The 19480-nt window shown below is 42.0% G+C and overlaps 1 protein-coding gene across 1 annotated transcript in view; it reads left to right on the forward strand.

The window, feature by feature from the left end:
- Positions 1-1358: 1358 nt before the first annotated feature.
- The window catches only part of LOC139542083 (phosphatidylinositol 3,4,5-trisphosphate-dependent Rac exchanger 1 protein-like), a 144953-nt gene continuing 126831 nt past the window's right edge, over positions 1359-19480 (forward strand). Inside the window, exon 1 of the mRNA XM_071347109.1 lies at positions 1359-2422. Within this exon, the coding sequence (XP_071203210.1) occupies positions 2282-2422 (141 nt within the window). The 5' untranslated portion in view covers positions 1359-2281. The remainder of the gene's footprint in view (positions 2423-19480) is intronic.

Consider the following 19480-nt stretch of genomic DNA (forward strand, 5'->3'; position numbering starts at 1 on the left):
AGAATTATATGTAAATAAAGTGAGGCATATCAAAAAAATATATCAATTTATTTATATAGCCCTTCTTACATCAGCTGATATATCAAAGTGCTGTACAGAAACCCAGCCTAAAACCCCAAACAGCAAGCAATGCAGATGCAGAAGCACGGTGGCTAGGAAAAAATCCCTAGAAAGGCCAAAACCTAGGAAGAAACCTAGAGAGGAACCAGGCTATGAGGGGTGGCCAGTCCTCTTCTGGCTGTGCCGGGTGCAGATTATAACAGACCATGGCCAAGATGTTCAAATGTTCATAAATGACCAGCATGGTCAAATAATAATAATCACAGTAGTTGTTGAGGTAACAGGTCAGCACCTCAGGAGTGAATGTCAGTTGGCTTTTCATAGCCGATCATTGAGAGTATCTCTACCGCTCCTGCTGTCTCTAGAGAGTTGAAAACAGCAGGTCTGGGACAGGCAGCACGTCCGGTGAACAGGTCAGGGTTCCATAGCCGCAGGCAGAACAGTTGAAACTGGAGCAGCAGCACGGCCAGGTGGACTGGGGACAGCAAGGAGTCATCATGCCAGGTAGTCCTGAGGCATGGTCCTATGGCTCAGGTCCTCCGAGAGAGAGAGAAAGAAAGAGAGAATTAGAGAGAGCATACTTAAATTCACCCAGGACACTGGATAAGACAGGAGAAATACTCCAGATATAACAGACTGACCCTAGCCCCCCGACACATAAACTACTGCAGCATAAATACTGGAGGCTGAAACAGGAGGGGTCAGGAGACACTGTGGCCCCATCCGATGATACCCCCGGACAGGGCCATATCAGTTGTCTGTTGCGTTCCTCATTTGAAAAGGCAAAAAAAATTGTATGCAACTAGAATCACAGTGGATAATGAATGTAACCTGCAGTCATTATATTTTCATTTCTTAAATTTTTGACCCCCAACATTTGAGGAATAAAGTAAAAACACACTTAACGTTCTCTCAATCATTGGAATTTTACTCGTTTGACACTTTAATTTGACCCAAATTAAAGTGAGTCCACTCTCATATGAATGAGTCCACTCTCATATTTCTAAATTCAACACGGCTGCTGCTTGGTGCTCAACTCATGCTTATGCTTGATCCGAAAATGTAGTCGGAGGCTCTGTGTGACGCAATCGCGGAGCCTCGGGGGACACGCAGAGGCCAAACAGAACTCTGGCCAGCATCTCCATGCGCCTCCAAAATGTTGCAACAGCGGAGTGCTCAGTATCTCTCCACATTGACATGATTGGTTGACTGTAGGTGGGGGCGAGATGTCCGTTATAAACACAAACTCGTTTCCTTGACTTCAACCGCTCTGTGCTGACAACAGCTTTGCAAGACTTATGAATGCCTGACTTCTGCAGAGGCCATATCTCCCTAAACGCTGCACGGCCAATGGAGACCTTGGATTGACCATGCAGCGCTTTAATATTTGAGCCAGTTGGTGGTACTGTTGGTTCTCTCAGACCCTCTTCATAAATTAAATAACAACAATCATCTAAAATATGACATTGTATTCCTAAAAATGTCGACTTCATTTGCAGCCTCGACTTGTTCAATTGCTTAACAGGCCTGGACAAACCATGGCACTTTATGCGTAAAGTAACTTATTGTTTAGGCTGCCTTATTGAAAGAAGAATTGGGTATAGCATATGTTGTAGGTGCAGAATTTATTATTTGATATTGAACATACATTCGTTATGCTAACTTAACCTACAGGTGGTCGGTCACTACACTGCGGCACTTCTGAAAGCCACCACTTGCACCAGCGTTGGCACTGAGCTTAGTCCCAACAAAAGCCGAGAAGAGGACAACAGGCACTTTTCAGACTGCCTTCTGCGGAACTAGTACTGTCTACATCATGTGTCGTCTCCTCAACTTATTTTTGACACACAACTAACCAACCTGAGAGCTTGTGTTTTAGCTCTCTTCTGAGTTTATGAGCTGTAATATTCTTATCTGAAGTTGTCTTTTCTTGTCCGGGAATCGGATCAATCAAGTCGATCTGGAGTCGTTCGTCATTTATTGTGGCTTCAGTCTTTTCAAGAAACAACAAAAAAGTTCAAGACGCGTGTTTTTGTTTTAATACTTTTGGTTAAGTTCATGTAAAGCCGATTGCGCATCAGTGGAATTGAGGGTTTGAAAATACGGTGATGCAAAATGGACTTAAACTGCAACTAACTCGGGATACTTTTGCAGTGACCCAAGTATCAAGAATAATCGAAAGACTTGTTTTTTCCCCTACTTTTTTGGATAAAGATCAATCATGGAAGAAGAGGGGAAACAGAACGGCGTCCTCCACAGCACCAAAGAGTCAGACCTCCAGCAACGCTTGAGGCTCTGTGTTTTACATGAAATCTTGAACACCGAGAGGGATTACGTTCGGGTATTGCTTTTCCTTCAGTCGGTAAGTTTTTGTTCACGCTTTTGGCATTAACTGAACTTGTGTTAGTCTGCTTGCCAAACATGGTATTTGTATTGTTCAGCTGTCACATATCACAAAGTGATGGCAACAAACACCTTACGAGAAAGTGAAGGTAAGGCTGGCTTTCTACAGCTGCTGGTTGCACCGAGAACACAATCCAACATCCTCTCTTTGGTTTTAAACTTGTAGCTTCACCTTTCTGTTTATGGTAGCCTGTTAGAGCGGCGCTTTTCTGCATTTAATGAGGTTTTCATTTGAGGGAACGGTCACTTCACCCGCATGACAATTTGGGCTAGCTGAGGAACGCTCAACTCTGTTCTCAATATAGCGAAGCAGAGTTAAGTATTGGTAACAGGTCGCACCATTTGCTAGCAACAACGTTGAATCATCATCATCAGCCGATACTTGTCAATTCTGAAAACGCTCACCTGTATGCATACCTGTATGTTTGTCCTGTGCAAGTCCCATGAAAGTAATGGTTGCCCATGAGTGCTTGTCATTTATTAGCCACCAGTTATTCACTCTACTTTACTTTAATAACATATGTTGGTTGTGCATATTACATTTGTTTTATTAACATTAATTCATTACGCAATCTCATATCCATAGATCTGCTCCCTATGTTGTCTGACAGAATCACTATTTTTGTGAATATCAATACCCCGCTAAGCAACTGGTCTCCGTATCCTCTCTTGATCACGCATTCTTCTGTATCTTACATAGCAGCCATAAAAGAAACACAAACTGGACAAGTAGCCGTGATTATGTTCATTATAGTCAGGTAGCACTTTTTCTGCGCTAAACTATGTAGAACATTTGCCAGTTGGAAACTACAACTCCCTACTACATCGCACAGTTCAGGCATGATATGATTTTATTTCAAGAGAAACTGCAGCGTGCATTGAGCTCACAGGAAGAAAAAAAAGCAGAACAAAATGGAATTCGAATAATTCAACTGACATCAGTTGTGTGAAAAATAACCAACATTTGGTTAATCACTCAGCCCTACAAGATACCATCTGATCAGAAGATGCGTAATTGTATCCCATCAATTTAGAGACGTTGTTCAGCTGATTCTGGTCTGTTTATTGGCTACGATACTGTCTATGACTGGTCTGCTCCTCTTGTCTGATTCAGAACCAGTGGGTGGGTGTCTGCTTTGATCCTATTCTGACCATGATGGCATGCCAGGGCGCTATTTCACTTCCCACAAGCCATCTTCTTAGCAGGTCTCAGTGACGCTGCTAATGGCTTATGTCGGGCTGAGTAATTTCAAAGTGTGGCATCCTATGGCTTGACGCACACACACACATAATACACACAAACATCTCCTGTTGTATCACTTATTGTTTGTACCTTTTTATCCCTTATACACTATATTCTGAAGCTATACTTCCTGTACTGTGTAGATAACTCCCGATTCCTCTACATACATCTAAATGTTTGCATGTAATCGTATCTAGTGAACAGCCATAGTATGGAGTGGAGATGTAAGACATTGGGTAACTTGTACATCACCGACAGATCTGAGGCCCGTATCATATTGGAACGTTCCAGATCTTACAGCTCTCTTCCCTGTCCAACTGATATCTGTCACAGTGGACACACATCAAGACTTCCAGATGGCCTCTACAATCTGTCCCAAGATGTTATCTCCAGCACGTCACCTCTCAACATGACACCAACCACCGAGTCCCCATATCCACTTCAGAAAAGCTCCACTCAAAAACCCCACTCGTGCAAATGCAAACGCACATTAAAGAGTGGGGGTGAACATAATTGTGGCAGCAACAGCGGACTGACTTGAAAGAGCTAAGTGCTCATAAAAGGATATTTAAAACCGATTTCAATACGCGTTCAGCGACCTAGGTCGGGTACACCCAAATGAGATGATTACAAAGACCCTCCCCTCCAATTGGACATGCTTCTTTACTACTGGGCCAATTAAAAGGTCCTGATTCAGAGGACAAGATGTACTAAAAAAGCTGTACATTCAACTAACCCAGATCTAGTTGAATGTTCAGGGTTCTCACATACAGACTAGTAGCAATATGAGATGCATTGGTCACTATACCCTGTCATGATGGAACCCTCCGTTTTTCACTGAATCTTGATACATTAGGGGTCCAATCAGCATGGCTGCAATTAGTAAAATGTTTTACGTCTTGACATGGTTGTAGAACCCATTGAGTAATATTTTCATTTGGTTTTTCAATCATGTTAGAAAGCACAGCATCGTACAAGATTTCCAACAACCCCAAGACAAAGTGTCATGTATCGAGAGACTTCTGTCAGAAGTTTTAAATGGAACCAAGCTCGTCAGACCTACAGACAAGACAACAGAGTGTCTGGTCTCTCTTGTCTTTGAGAGGACGTCTCTGGTCCAGTCTTCCTGTCTGCGGCTCCATTTTGACGGAGCTGAGGAAAGACCGACTAGCCTCCCCGTAGCAAGCCAACTTCTGCCTATGTGAGCCTCTCAATGAGCTGTGAACTTCACAGCCCTTAAAGCAGAAGTGAGCGAGAGGAAAGGCACGAGACCAAAATATGACTTTGTTGGAGATGCGCACGGCCGAGAGAGGAGGATTGTGGGGGAAGAGGGTAAGATTATAAGGATCATTTTACGCCCCGCTGTGGACCGGCTACAAAAAGGGGATTTCTTAATTTATTTATTCAATTTCATGCCATGTCACTTGTATCTGCGATACACTCAAGTGTTTCATCTCTACTGGTGGGGGAAGTGGAGCGAATTGAAAAGGTTGTGTAGAGAACCTGACAAGTGTAGTGATTGGCCGTGTTATTGATACAAATCAAATGTTATTGGTCGCATACACATGTTTAGCGGGTGTAGTGAAGTGCTTGTGCCTAGGGTTGCATATTTTGGGGAATATTCAGAGGTGGAAACTTTCAATGGGAATATAGGGGAATTAACTGAAAAATATGCAAATTAATACCATTTAAATGTAGATGTTTTTGCATTGGATATATTTACCATAGCATATTGAGACAGAAACAGAAACCTTTTACCTTATCATAAGTATACATACTTTCAAATTATTAAATCCTTCTAATAGGAAAAAAAATGTAGTATATGACTTGACTCTTCACATGGGATGATTTCACTGAACAACAAAATAAATAAAGGGAATATTGAATGATCCATCGCATCTCCCAAAAACGTTTTCAACATACATCTGTAAAATGATGGTCTAGAAACTAAAGCTTTGGTTGTCTTCCTCTCAGGCTTCCATGTCTTCTCCCTGGACCTCCTCAATGTCCACCTCTTGAACATCAGACTCTGAGGCCTCATCTTCACTGTCACTTTCCAACCTTGTTGAGGATGGCTTGTTGTTAGGCTCAAAAAGCTTCAAATTTTCCTGGATGGCCACTAATGTTTCAACCCTTGTATTGGTCAGCCTGTTGCGTTCTTTGGTGTTCCCAAAGAAGGACCAGTTGCGCTCTGAGGTGGCTGATGTTTGTGGGATTTGGAGGATGATGGAGGCAACAGGGGAACGAGACGGATTACCAGGACGCTTACACAAAGCATGCGCAGACCAACTGTCAGGTGTCTTCACTGACATTTTCAACCTCTCCCTGACCGAGTCTGTAATACCTACATGTTTCAAGCAGACCACCATAGTCCCTGTGCCCAAGGAAGCGAAGGTAACCTGCCTAAATGATTACTGCCCCGTGGCACTTATGTTGGTAGCCATGAAGTGCGTTGAAAGGCTGTTCATGGCTCACATCAACAGCATCCTCCCAGACACCCTAGACCCACTCCAATTCTTATCCTGCCCCAACAGATCCACAGATGACGCAATCTCAATCGTACTCCACACTGCCTTCCTCACCTGGACAAAAGGAACACCTATGTGAGAATGCTGTTATTTGACTACAGCTCAGTGTTCAACACGTGCCCACGAAGCTCATCATTAAGCTAAGGACTCTGGGGCTAAACACCTCTCTCTGCAACTGGATCCTGGACTTCCTGATGGGCTGCCCCCAGGTGGTAAGAGTAGGCAACAGCATGTCTGCCACTCTGAACCTTAACACTGGGGCCCCTCAGGGGTGTGTAATTAGTCCCCTCCTGTATTCACAGTTCACCAACAACTGCGTAGCCAAACATGACTCCAACACCATCATTAAGTTTGCTGACGATACGACAGTGGTAGGCCTGATCACCGACAACAATGAGCCGGCCTATAGGGAGGAGGTCAGAGAACTGGCAGTATGGTGCCAGGACAACAATCTCTCAATGTGAGCAAGACAAAGGAGCTGATCGTGGACTACAGGAAAAGGTGGGCCGAACAGGCCCCCATTGACAGGGCTGTAGTGGAGCGGGTCGAGAGTTTCAAGTACCTTGGTGTTCACATCACCAACAAACTATCATGGTCCAAACATACCAAGACAGTCGTGAAGAGGGCACGACAACACCCTTTCCCTCTCAGGAGACTGAAAAGATTTGGCATGGGTCCCCAGATCCTCAAAAGGTTCTACAGCTGCACCATTGAGAGCATCCTGACCGGTTGCATCACCGCCTGGTATGGCAACTGCTCGGCATCTGACCGTAAGGTGCTACAGAGGGTAGTGCGAATGGCCCAGTACATCACTGGGGCCAAGCTTCCTGCCATCCAGGACCTATATAATAGGCGGTATCTGACGAAAGCCCATAAAATTGTCAGACTCCAGACACCCAAGTCATAGACTGTTTTCTCTGCTACCGCACGGCAAGCGGTACCGGAGCGCCAAGTCTAGGACCAAAAGGCTCCTCAACAGCTTCTACCCCCAAGCCATAAGCTTGCTGAACAATTTATAAATTTGCCACCTGACAATTTACATTGCAGCTACTTGCTGTTTATTATCAATGCATAGTCACTTCACCCCCACCTACATGTACAAATTACCTCAACTAATCTGTATCCCCGCACACTGACTCGGTACCAGTGATGACATCATAGGCCTTGTTGATCTCTGCACCAGATTCTTTTGCCAGCATTCTTGGGGTCCAACATGTACGCTGCGGCGTGTATGGTCTTCAGGCAGAAGTCTTCACGCTTTTTGATGTATTTCAGAACTGCAGTGTCCTCTGCTTCGAGCAACAGTGAAGTGGGCAGGGCAGTACGGATTTCTTCTCTTACATCTGCAAGCAGAGTCTAAACATCAGACAGGATGGCATTGTCTCCTTCAATCCGTGCATTGGCTACTGCTATAGGTTTCAGGCTGCTTACCACTCTCTCCCAAAATGCATCATCCAGGAGGATCCTCTTGATGGGGCTGTCCATATCACCAGACTGTCATATGGCCATTTCTTTGAGAGACTCCTTCCCCTCCATGAGACTGTCAAACATGATGACAACACCACCCCAAATGGGTGGTGCTCTTATTCTTCTCACTTTGCTTGGTGAGGTAGATTTCTGCTATGACTTGATGGCACATACCTAACCATTTCCTTGGCTCTCTTGTAGTGTGCACCCATTGTTTTCAGTGCCATGATGTCCTTTAGGAGCAGATTCAATGCATGAGCAGCACAGCCAATGGTTGTGATGTGAGGGTAGGACGCCACCACTTTAGACCAAGCAGTCTTCATGTTCGCAGCATTGTCTGTCACCAGTGCAAATACCTTCTGTGGTCCAAGGTCCTTGATGACTGCCTTCAGCTCATCTGCAATGTACAGACCGGTGTGTCTGTTGTCCCTTGTGTCTGTGCTCTTTTAGAATACTGGTTCAGGGGTGGCGATGATGTGGTTAACTGACTTGCCAAGATAACTAAATAAAACACCATTTCAACACTCGAGATGGGTGTGGTGACCAACTTAGGAGATAAACATGTATTGTTATGCAGAACCATTGATTTAATGTTAAAACCAGTTTGGCCATGCACCCATGGCCAAATCTACAGTATCTCCATGTCCTTGTGGAGTCAGATTACTCACTGGCTCTCTTCTGCCACACTAGCTTACAATCAACCTACCAGAGGGTGAAATGGGGGTCTTAGTTGCACAACTGACTGACCTTTGACCTCTTGAGCTGGTGCTTGTTGCACCCAAATTACTGTTCCGATTGGGGTGTAGTTGAGAACATGCAGAGCAGTTTGATGTGAACACACACACACACTCTCTTTCACTCATAGCGAAGAGAGAACCATATGATGCCCATAGTTGTTTCACTTTGCCCATGTTCGTACTTCATACCCAGATGTAATGCCAGGAAACCAATGGTCGATTTTGCTTTTTCATCATAGCTCTAATATAAGCACTGGTGCACTTCTACTACAGTCACAAAAGGACTGCCATTTCCTTTGCTTAATAATGGAGGAATGATCGAGACCATGCAGCACTGCAGTGTCGATACAATTCACTGCAAAAGTACCTACCACCCATTTCCCCTGCCCTCATCCATCCCCTCTTTTGCTCTGTTAGGCTCTCTTTTTTTAAATTTATTTTTTACCCTCCTCACAATGGCTGAGCTGGCCCCTTTTGTGACTTCTGCTTTTTCTCTTCCCCTTCGGGCCTGGGCCTGTATCCACAATGTATCTCAGAAAAGGTCAAGACCAAAAAAAGTTTAGATGGAAACTGAAAAGTCTAAGCCTCTTTGGTAAAACACTGGAATAAATCCTGTATGGAAATGCACAGGTAGGGGCGGCAGGTAGCCTAGCCAGTAACCGAAAGGTCGCTGTTTCAAATCCCCGTGCCGACTAGGTGAGGTACTGCAAAGGAAAGGGATGATGCTCATTGACATGGTTGCAAACGATTGGGAATAACCATTTACGATGAGATGTGAACTTTAGCACGCTCCAGACAACCTCTGTGAACGGGATTGTACGTAATGTTGCAATAGTAAAACATTTTATAATTTTTGCACTTTTCGATCTGACAAAATTCACATTGGAAATGTTAGTTATAGAGCTGTTAGTTATAGATCTGTCATTGAAAGCAAGTCTAAGGAGAGGTAGATTGGTTCTATGTGCTCTATGTATAGGCTTCTCGTTCTTAAGTTTGTTTTTGCATCTTACTTTTGGTTTTGTACACTGCTTCAAACCGCTGAAAATAAATATTATATTTTCGGTTATGAAAAAACACAAATGAACAGCAACAATAAATGAATGGTGAAACATCCTAAGACAAGTGTTACAGAAGCATAACACCACCAAAATAACATTTTACAATGGTCTGATCCAATAGGATAGAACATATTTGGGATAAATTTCAGATGAAACAGTGCCACAAGCCAATCGGATATCTCTCACAACCACCCCACATGCACACAAGGCGTAGTACGCTACCCAGAGTTCCCTTCATTAGCCAATATTTCACCCACATCACCACATCATATCCCAAAATGGTCCCCAAACCTTTTTAAAAGTGTCTTGTTTACTCTTATTGTTAGGCAAGACGACATTTCCCTAAGCCATTGGGCAATACTAGAAGTGTTCACACTTTCACAGGCAAGAGCTATCAAGCGTTTTGCTTACAACAAGCAATTAAAAAAAATAAAAAAATAATCTTCTATTTAACTAGGCAAGTCAGTTAAGAACAAATTCTTATTTTCAATTTCGGCCTAGGAACAGTGGGTTAACTTCCTTGTTCAGGGGCAGAACGACAGATTTTTACCTTGTCAGCTTGGGGATTCAATCTTGCAACCTTTTGGTTACTAGTCCAACGCTCTAACCACTAGGCTACCTGCCACCCCATATCTATAAGTGTTTGCACTTGGTTCTTTAGATGAGGATTGATTGGGTACAACCCCAGGATGAACACGTTGGCATAGAGAGGTAATTTTACTGATACTATTTGGGATATAATATATTCTCCTCCTTCCAAAAATCTTGAATTTTCTCACAGTCCCACAGACAATGAAACATAGTCCCTTTTTAGAATGATTGTGCTTGTAGCATATATCTGGAATTGTACTATTAAATTTACTTAACTTAGCAGGGGTTACATATGTTTGCATAAACCAATTGTGTTGCAATAGTTTTGCCGAGTATTCACATTCTGAGCCTTAGTACATATACTACTCCACACTCCAAGACTATGTCCTCCCGAATATCTTCCTTCCAAGAGTTCAGTTTGTGTGCAGAGGATTCGTTTGAGCCAGACTCTAGCATATTGTATAGAGCTGAAATTCTAACCTTACCATTTACAATGGGCTGAGATCGTATTTTCTAAAGTGGATAGAAGGGGTTCTGTTAGGTTTTGGTTTTGGGCAGCCGTGAGGATGCTCCTTAGCTGTACATAAAAAATAAAAAAGTTTTCTAGGAATGTCATATTTCTTCAAATGACATAAAAATACCTTCTTTATACAGGTCTTGAACTTTCCTTAAAGCCTTGCTGGCCCAACCCGGATCAGCTCTCCCAGAAGTGAAACTGTGGTTTCCACAGATAGGACTAAAACATGACAAAGAATGCATTTCACCAAAGAACTTCCGCACCTCATACCAAACGTTGATCGTATAATTTTTTTAGTGTCTTGATATCAGCTGAGTAAATGTAGAGGTTAAGGGGTCATTTGGGTACAACTGAAGACATTTCAATCTCCATCCACGAAGGGAGAGACTCTGAGGTAAAATAGTACATTGCAATGCGAAGCTGAGCTGCCCAGTAGTACCACTGGATATTAATGCAAATGGAGCCCCCCTCTGTCATACGGTAGGTACAATAAGCATAAGCGAACTCTGGGACGTCTGTTATTCCAGATAAATATAGTGAACATCTTTTGAAGCCTTGTGAAGAGGGATGGTGGAGGTGGCAAGAGAACATTCTGAAATAGATACAACAGTTTTGGAGGACATTCATTTTCACAATGTTAATCCGGCCAATTCAAGATATACAGCAGGTTAAGATGACCATCTATCGATTGAGTTATTGAATCTCCTACAGGTGCATAGTTAGTTGAGACTATGCAGTCAATCTCTGGCACAATATGAATGCCGAGATATGTGAAGCATTCCGTAGCATTAAGAAAAGAAGTCAGAGGTGTAGGTCTGTGTCTTTCCTCCTCCTTTAGCATCATAATTGAGGATTTTGTATTTATTTTGTATCCCGAGAACACCCCAAACTCTTTGATAAGGTCCAGAAGTGCGGATATTGAATTGCACAAGTCTGTAAGAAACAAAATTACATCGCCTGCATAAAGGGAAATTCGATGTTCCATCTGATCTATTCTGATACCTGAAATATTGGGGTGGCACCTAACAGCTATGGCTGGAGGCTCAATGGCTAGGATAAACAGGAGAGGAGAAAGAGGGCAGCCCTTCCTAGAACCCCCGCAGATGTCGAAAGTTTTAGATACCGTATTAGTAGTAAGGATCTCTGCATTGTGATTTTGTATTTAGTATCATTATCCATTTACAAAAGCTCTCACCACAACCAAAACGAATTAACATTTCAAAGAGGTAGGGCTACTCAACCCTGTCGTAGGCCTTCTCTGCGTCCAACGACAGGATCGCAGTGTCTGACGACCCAATTTAGACTGGAAGCAGAACATTTCGCATTCTCCTAACATTATTAAATCCTTGACGACCTTGAATAAAGCCATTTTGGTCTCAACCCACCACATCCGGACGAAAATCCTCCAACCTCCTCACAAATGCTTTACAAAGAACCTCAGTGTCAGAATTCAAAAGTGAAATGGCACGATAGGGATCCCGTTTGGCATGCAGCTTTTCGGGTTTTAGGAGCGGAGTGATCAGAGCTATCAAAGAAGGGGTTCAGGAGACCATTTTCGTAAGATTCCAAAATCATCTCCTGGAGAGGAGTGCACAGTTTGTTCTTAAATCTCTTGTAGATGTCAATGGGCAGCCCATCTGGGCCAGATGCCCTCATACTATCAATTGCATTGGAAATTTCCGCAACAGTCAGCTCGGCATTAAGAATATCCTTATATTGGGAAACTCCAATCTTTCAGATGAATCTATCTAAAAATCTAGCCTGGGTATCAGTTTCAGGAGGATACTCCGATGCATATAATTTTTGATAAAAGGATTTAAAGGTATTGTTCATCTCCCGAGGGTCTACCGTCACAGCTCCCCCTGCATCCTGAGTTTAATTGATTGCTCTCTCTGCTTGCTGCTGTTTGATTCGCCAGGCCAACAGCTTCCCAGCTTTTTCACCCTGGTCATAATATGATTGGTTTAGTCTCAATAAGCTTGCTGCAGCTCTACCCGCAGAAATTATATTATATTGAGCAAGTGCAACTCCTTGTGTGCACCTGTGAAATTAGTGTGGGAAATTTCTCTCTCCAGAATTTTTAAATTTTGGTTTTAAGTAATTTCATTTTTTGATTAGTATTTTTTGACCTGGAGCTGGTGAAATGTATAATTTTACCCCTTATGAAAGCTTTAAAGGCTTCCCGTCGAGTACAAGCTGAGGTCTGTGTTGTATTAATTGAAAAGTATAGGTCAATTTGCTTTCTGTCCAATGTATTCTGTAAAACTTGTATCTTGCAGCCATTTAGGTTGGAAGAGCCATTTAGGTGGGACACCTACTAAATTGGAATCGGAATATATAAGCGTTGCTGAAGCATGGTCAGAGATGACAATGCTATCATAAAAGCAATCTTCAGTTTGAGTGTAATGCTGCTGAGATCAACAAAAAAAATTGATTCGGGAATAGGTCTGGTGAGTGCTAGAGTAACAGGAGTATTCCACATTATCTGGTTTCATTTGTCTCAATCTCTAAATTTAAATCCTTCATAAAATGCTGCATGGTTTTCCTAGATTGGGTGTGGGACTAGTTCGAACCCGAGGTGCGATCTTTAACAGGATCTAAAGTGCAATTAAAGTCTCCTGCAACAATATAATTACCTGGAAGTGTGGAAAGGTTTAAAAACAAATCGTTAAAGAATTTAGAATCATCTTCGTTGGGACCATACACATTAATTAAATTCAACTGCTCGGACAGCAAGGTAATAATATATCTGCCGGTGGGATCACATTGTTTGCAATATCTGATTATGGAATGGACTTATCGATAAGAATAATAACTCCCCTTGCATGGGAACTAAATGAGGCTGCAATGACCTGCCCAGGCCACCTCTTGCCAGTCCATCCAGGATTTCGCAAATTTGTTTTGTGATTTTTGCGGCCAAAAAAAATCTTTGATTACATTTTGCAATGTTTTTTTTGTTCACGTTAATTTCCTATAAAGCAATGAAAGTCATATGTGCTCAGTTTTAAGATGATTTTAAGCAGAATACATAATACAAAAACAATTAAACATCTAAAGTGCTCAATTCTGTTTATTTTCCTGAACAAACCGCTCTGTCATAATTCACTCACACTTCTCCATCAGGCTTTGGGCTTGCTATCAACACGAGATGCATCTCGCTCTCTCTCGCTGATCAATCACTTTCAATTTGAGGATCGATATTTCTTTCTAATAAATTGTCTTGTTTTTTTTCTTGAAAGGGTCATAAGGGAGATACAGAACATGTAAAAATAGAGTTGTGGTTGATTTTCATTATTCCTTTTTAAAAAATACAGAAAGATTGTGCTTTCGTGGTCCGTATTAAGTCTTAGAGAGTTTAAAATGGCAATGCTGACAAATTGCACTCCGTGCTTTGAGCAGCGCTCTCCATAGACTGTCTGGGGAGAGCAGAGTGCCGACCACCCTACTAAAGCCAAGGTTAGCGGAGTAAAAGTTTGAGTAAAACGCCACTCACCTTGATTCTTTCAGTGCTTGCCACAGTCTTCCCTGCTACCACTTCAGTCATGGTGATCTGCCGCTGCTGTGGGAACTGTTCTGACATTCTCATATGCTTTGCTGATTCGAAGTGACTGTTGATTGTCGACTTATTCGTTAGCTGTTATTTTTGTTGGCAAATGAGAATGAACAGAAATCATTGTACTGCATGTCAGCCATCAACAATCACCTATCATCTTTGCACGTAAGTATGCTGACAGGCCAGGTGGAAAACTTTTAATGTGTGGTTGGATTGGGCCATTCTCCACGGTAACAGTGCAGTAATTGGTCAAAATTACGAACCCGCTTTCGATTGGACCCTTTTATGCGCTAAAAGTGCAGGGTTTGGTCAAAATTGCGAGCTCTCGCATAATTGTTTTATTAAAAAAAAAAAAATTACATTGAATTATGCAATCGTGGAATCCTGGAGGGACTGTCTTGTGTATCTTAGGAATGTCGCCAGATAATAGATGTGATTCTTACAAAAATATGATCTTCGCCTGAAGTTGTTTTAATCTACTTATTACCTGTTTTATTCTGGCTATTTTATTTAATCCCCTACTGTTCCAGGATGTAAATGTGACCTTAACACTATGAGTCATCGAATTTACCATGGACACTTGAACTAAAACATTGCCCCATAAGGGCACATTGGATCAGCCTAATATACTAATAGACCTCTGTTACCACAATAAACAAAGGACGCTTTAAAGCACGTTGTTGTACAAAAGCACATGCCTAACAATCAACCACTAGTCTCAAGTTCGATCTCCTGCTGCGGCCCTCCAAATCAACTAGTTTAGAGGTTAGCGATTCAACCTTTTCCTCAAGAGCGGTGGTCGTTGCCTGCAGGGCTATAATGTTGTTTTTAGTTCCAGAGATGCGTACCTCAACCTGAGAGATTTTGCCCAGCACATTCTTGGACATCCTTTTTGATGCTGTCCACTGCAGACAGTACATTTTCGAATTTGATAGAGAATTCTGCATTCATATCTTTGATGACCTTGAGGATATCTTCGGAGCTATCGGCATTGCACGTGTTTATCGCGTCAGTCCTGCTTCCACCACTACCACATGAAGCTAGCACGGCGCCTTCATCCTCAGACTCTAAACTTTCTCTCGTTAAGTCTGGCTTTTTGGTGTGACTTTTTTTGTCGGCATTGTGGGTTTCAGAAGCTAATACACTTACTGCCTTTCCTGGTACATTTTAAGCTTAAGGGTGAACTTATTTCAGGATTTATTTCAAATTTGTAGCGGAGCTAAAAAACACGCGACTGATAAGCTCTGCGCCATACCGGAATCCCCCCCTTTTCCTCTATTCGAGGATATTCGGTGAAGTTAAATGTTCGGAACATTGCAGATTACAATATCATGACGAGAGCTGACAGTCCCCGATGATAGACGATCAGATGTGTTCTACTCAAAACATTTTATATCTGAACGTTCTGTAATGTTGTACCCCACGTGAAGTCCCTGCCGCAAGCAGCGTTATGGCTCTTCCAGCTTCGCTACTACAGCTGACTTGGCGGACCTTGGCCCCATTTCGCAACTTGGAACAGTCCTGCCGGGCAGTTAAGGGCAACATTCGTCACTTCTCTATCAGTTAATCCTGAGCTGAATGCACCGCTCTTTTGTTTCTTACAGAATGTGCCAATTTAGATTTCCCTGTAAGTTTGATTTAGCATGTTATTTCATAATGTTAAGAGGCGATGTAGCTGTAGCGCTCTCTCCCCATGTCCCTACGGACACAACTGCATCACAAGGCCTATGGGGATGACTGGGTCCACACAATGGAAGAAGTGCTTCAATTAATGTAGTCTTCTTACCATTACCACTCTCCGTAATTAGGTCTAAAATGCGGCTTTGAAAGCTATGCAAATTTGAGCTGATTGAAAGTTGCCGTCGTTCTGCATCAAAGTTAATGTGATTACCGTTAAGTTAGGAGTTTAACACAACCATGTTAAGCTTGGCTCAGAGGGATCACTTGTAGTCAGACTGGCTTCTCGCTTTGGGCACGGAAAAGTGTCTTTAGAACCAGGGGTCGTGTTCAGGAGGAACAAAACAGTAGAGAACGTTTCGAAACCGAACAGGTAGCCAACTACCTAGACTTCCAATAAGAAATGTCATTTTTCATTGCTCAGTTTCAAAATGAACCCAGTCCAGGCCAGTGAACCCGACCCAGGGCCGATGTTGGAGGCAGCAGGCCTTTTCACCCTCCTGTCACTGTCCAGATGAGTGAACGCGGAACCCGACACCCACATATGTGCGTCTGCTCGTGGACACCTGTATGTCTGGCCCTTCCTCGCTTTGCTAAATCACAACAAATGGCAAACTCGGTGACCAACCCACATATGACCCTTTTGGCTGCAAGTCATATGAGACTGGACCATGCCCTCCCTGGGTATGACTAGTGCGCCACCAGCAGTTTGTGGCAGAGAAATGCTATCTCTCCAGCTGTGGTGATGGTTGGCTAGTTTGTGTTGCTACTAGCTTCCAATGATCTTGATCTTTATCTATGACATGAAAGCATCGGGAAGTGGAAATAAGGGCACAGTCATCTGTATGAAATGTAACAAACCCATTTTATGAGTAGTATGATAAATAAGCGTTATGGCTCTTATGGTTGCATCTGAGGATTTGTGGCACTCCCTAACCAATCGAGTTGCATTTTGGCCTGTGTTGAGAATTCAACTGCATTCATCTTATCTGTTGGCCTACGACTTTTGGGAATATGTGTAAATGTCACAATACTGCAATTCTATTGTTCTGATGCTATGATCATTTCCCATCTTTCAAGTCTCCAACATGTACGGGATAAACGGTAACGTTCTGTACATAACCTTGGACGACACCGCCGCCAAGTCCCTTTTTGAGGAGTGCAATTTTCCAAGGTAATGTACAGAACACAGGCGTTTATCCCACTATACCACAGTTGCAAAGAAAACCATATGAAAGCACACATTTACTCGTAAAAAAAAAAACGTTTTCTCATTGTTATTTTTACAAGCTAATTCTCCCATCTTTTGGTTGCTAGAGTTGCGACCCAGACGTTCAATATTTATGGACGTGACACAGTCGTTCGTGCTTTATTTTCCATTCGCTGGGAACGGTCTTATCCCTTGCTTGCTGCTAGCTAGCCAACAAGCTACGGCTACAAAGTCACTACCTCTGCAGCCAGAATAACTGCAATGTAGCTGTTTTTCTATCAACATTTCATATGGATTCATCCATATCAATGAGCTGATAATGCCCGATATTGCCTGGCATAGCTAGAAAAATGTGCCTTCTCGTCAACACTGACTGTTAATTAAGAGGAGATTGCATTTCAAACACTAGGCTAGAAGCTAGCTAAGTAGTTTGTTGCTAGCAAACCTGCCAACCAAATAAAAACAAATATTCAAAAACTGTCATGGACACTTACTGACAGTTGTGGCTGCTTTGTGTGATGTATTGTTGTCTCTACCTTCTTGCCGTCTGTGTGCAATAATGTTTGTACCCTGTGTTGCTACCATGTTGTGTTGCTACCATGTTGTGTTGCTACCATGTTGGTGTCATGCTATGTAGTTGTCTTAGGTCTCTCTTTACGTAGTGTTGTCTCTCTTGTTGTGACGTGTATTTTGTCCTATATTTTTATAGAATTTATTTGTATTCCAGCCACCGTCCCCACAGGAGGCCTTTTGGTAGGCCGTCATTGTAAATAAGAATTTGTTCTTAACTGACTTGCCTAGTTAAATGAAGGTTAAATAAAATATAAAAAACAGCTGGTCAAATTACAAACGTGGGAGGATTTGACAGCTTAAAGTCGGAGGGGACGGGAGAAATTCATGTTCATCACTCACCACGTTAAGTCATCAGATGCTCCCAAAAGATACCTGCAAAATCCAATCAATGCTAGCTAGCTAGGTTTTTTTCCTCATTGGACCTGCGTTTACAATGTACACAATTTTAGTTTGTGTGGTTGATGGTTTAGCTTTCTGTAACTTTGGAGCAAGTATGGTCTGCATGTGTAGGTAGTTTTTGCGTCTTGATTGCAAGTTGTTCCGATTTAAAAAATACATATATTTTCCAACTGTCTGGTTATCTGGTTTTAATATCTATTCTAGAATGCCTTTCTTGTCAATCAGAAACGAGTATTCAACAATGCTGTGGTATAAGAACTCTATCATTTTTTACTACAGCACAATACTGTACACTCTGCAGCTCTATCTTGGCTCCTTGCAGTGAGTTTGTGCAAAACCACAGATTCTGTTCATGTATGGCATGATTGGACTCGCACACTTCCTCTTCACAAAGCTTCACTTCCTGTCACGGGACATCCTCCTCGCTACTTTTGTGTCGCAAGCCAGTCACTGCGTATCTAACCCTGAAAATAATACACTTTTTTTCAGACTTATACAGAAGAAAATATCTGTGGTTTTTTTGTAAAATCTGACTGCTCTGTTTTCACTTCCTTTTTGCGCATCACAGAAGTACCAACAAAGAAAAGAAAAACCGCAGTAAATCCTTTGCGACTGGGCTGAGTGTGTTATAGACACAACAGTGACAGAGAGTGCAAGTCTCTTTTGGGTCTCAAACAATCAATCAAGTATTGTCCTTGTCCAGAACGCACACTGGAAACCAAGCTCCAACTGAGGCAATGCACACATGGTTGAAGACTCAATTACCACAAGCGATGCTCATCTGTACTGTATAACCTGTTGCTAGCAGATGGGTGATTCTCATGAAATTTTGGTTTCAAAGATTTCAAACATGAAATCTTTAAAAAAATTGCATCAAGAAATGTCCTTTTTAGGCATTAATAACAAGGTCTGAAGTGTTTGAGCATTAATTAAAAAACATTTACTGACAATTTTAACACCTTTTTTTTTGAACATATTTTCCAAAACATGTCCTTAAAAAGCTCATTACCGCAAGGGTCTGAAAACGTCAAGACCATTAGGAAGGCTAATACATTTTAAATTATTATATATTTTGGGGATTATTAACAGTCATGCACAGTTACTTGAAACTCTAAAATAATCTATGTTTTTAAATTAACATTTTTATTTGATTTTGACTTTCTCAATCCCGCAACACTTCCGCAATCTACAACCTAATATTTTTGATATTTCATTGAAACCTGACATCATTTTGAAAAATGTGTGGCAAGCCTGCATTTAAAAGAGAACTACTATTTTTCCTTTCATTAAATTAACATAAAATGAACCACTGTTGCCGTAATGATACATAGGTTTCAGAAATGAGGTTGATTTCGATAATGATAATAAGTATACTAAGACTGAGGTATGTTTTTAACCATCACATTTAATGTAGAAAATAAATATTGTAATATTGGCACAATCATGGATTCAAGTTCAATCAAT

The sequence above is a fragment of the Salvelinus alpinus genome, chromosome 17 (assembly GCF_045679555.1).
Source record: "Salvelinus alpinus chromosome 17, SLU_Salpinus.1, whole genome shotgun sequence".
NCBI classification, from domain to species: Eukaryota; Metazoa; Chordata; class Actinopteri; order Salmoniformes; family Salmonidae; genus Salvelinus; species Salvelinus alpinus.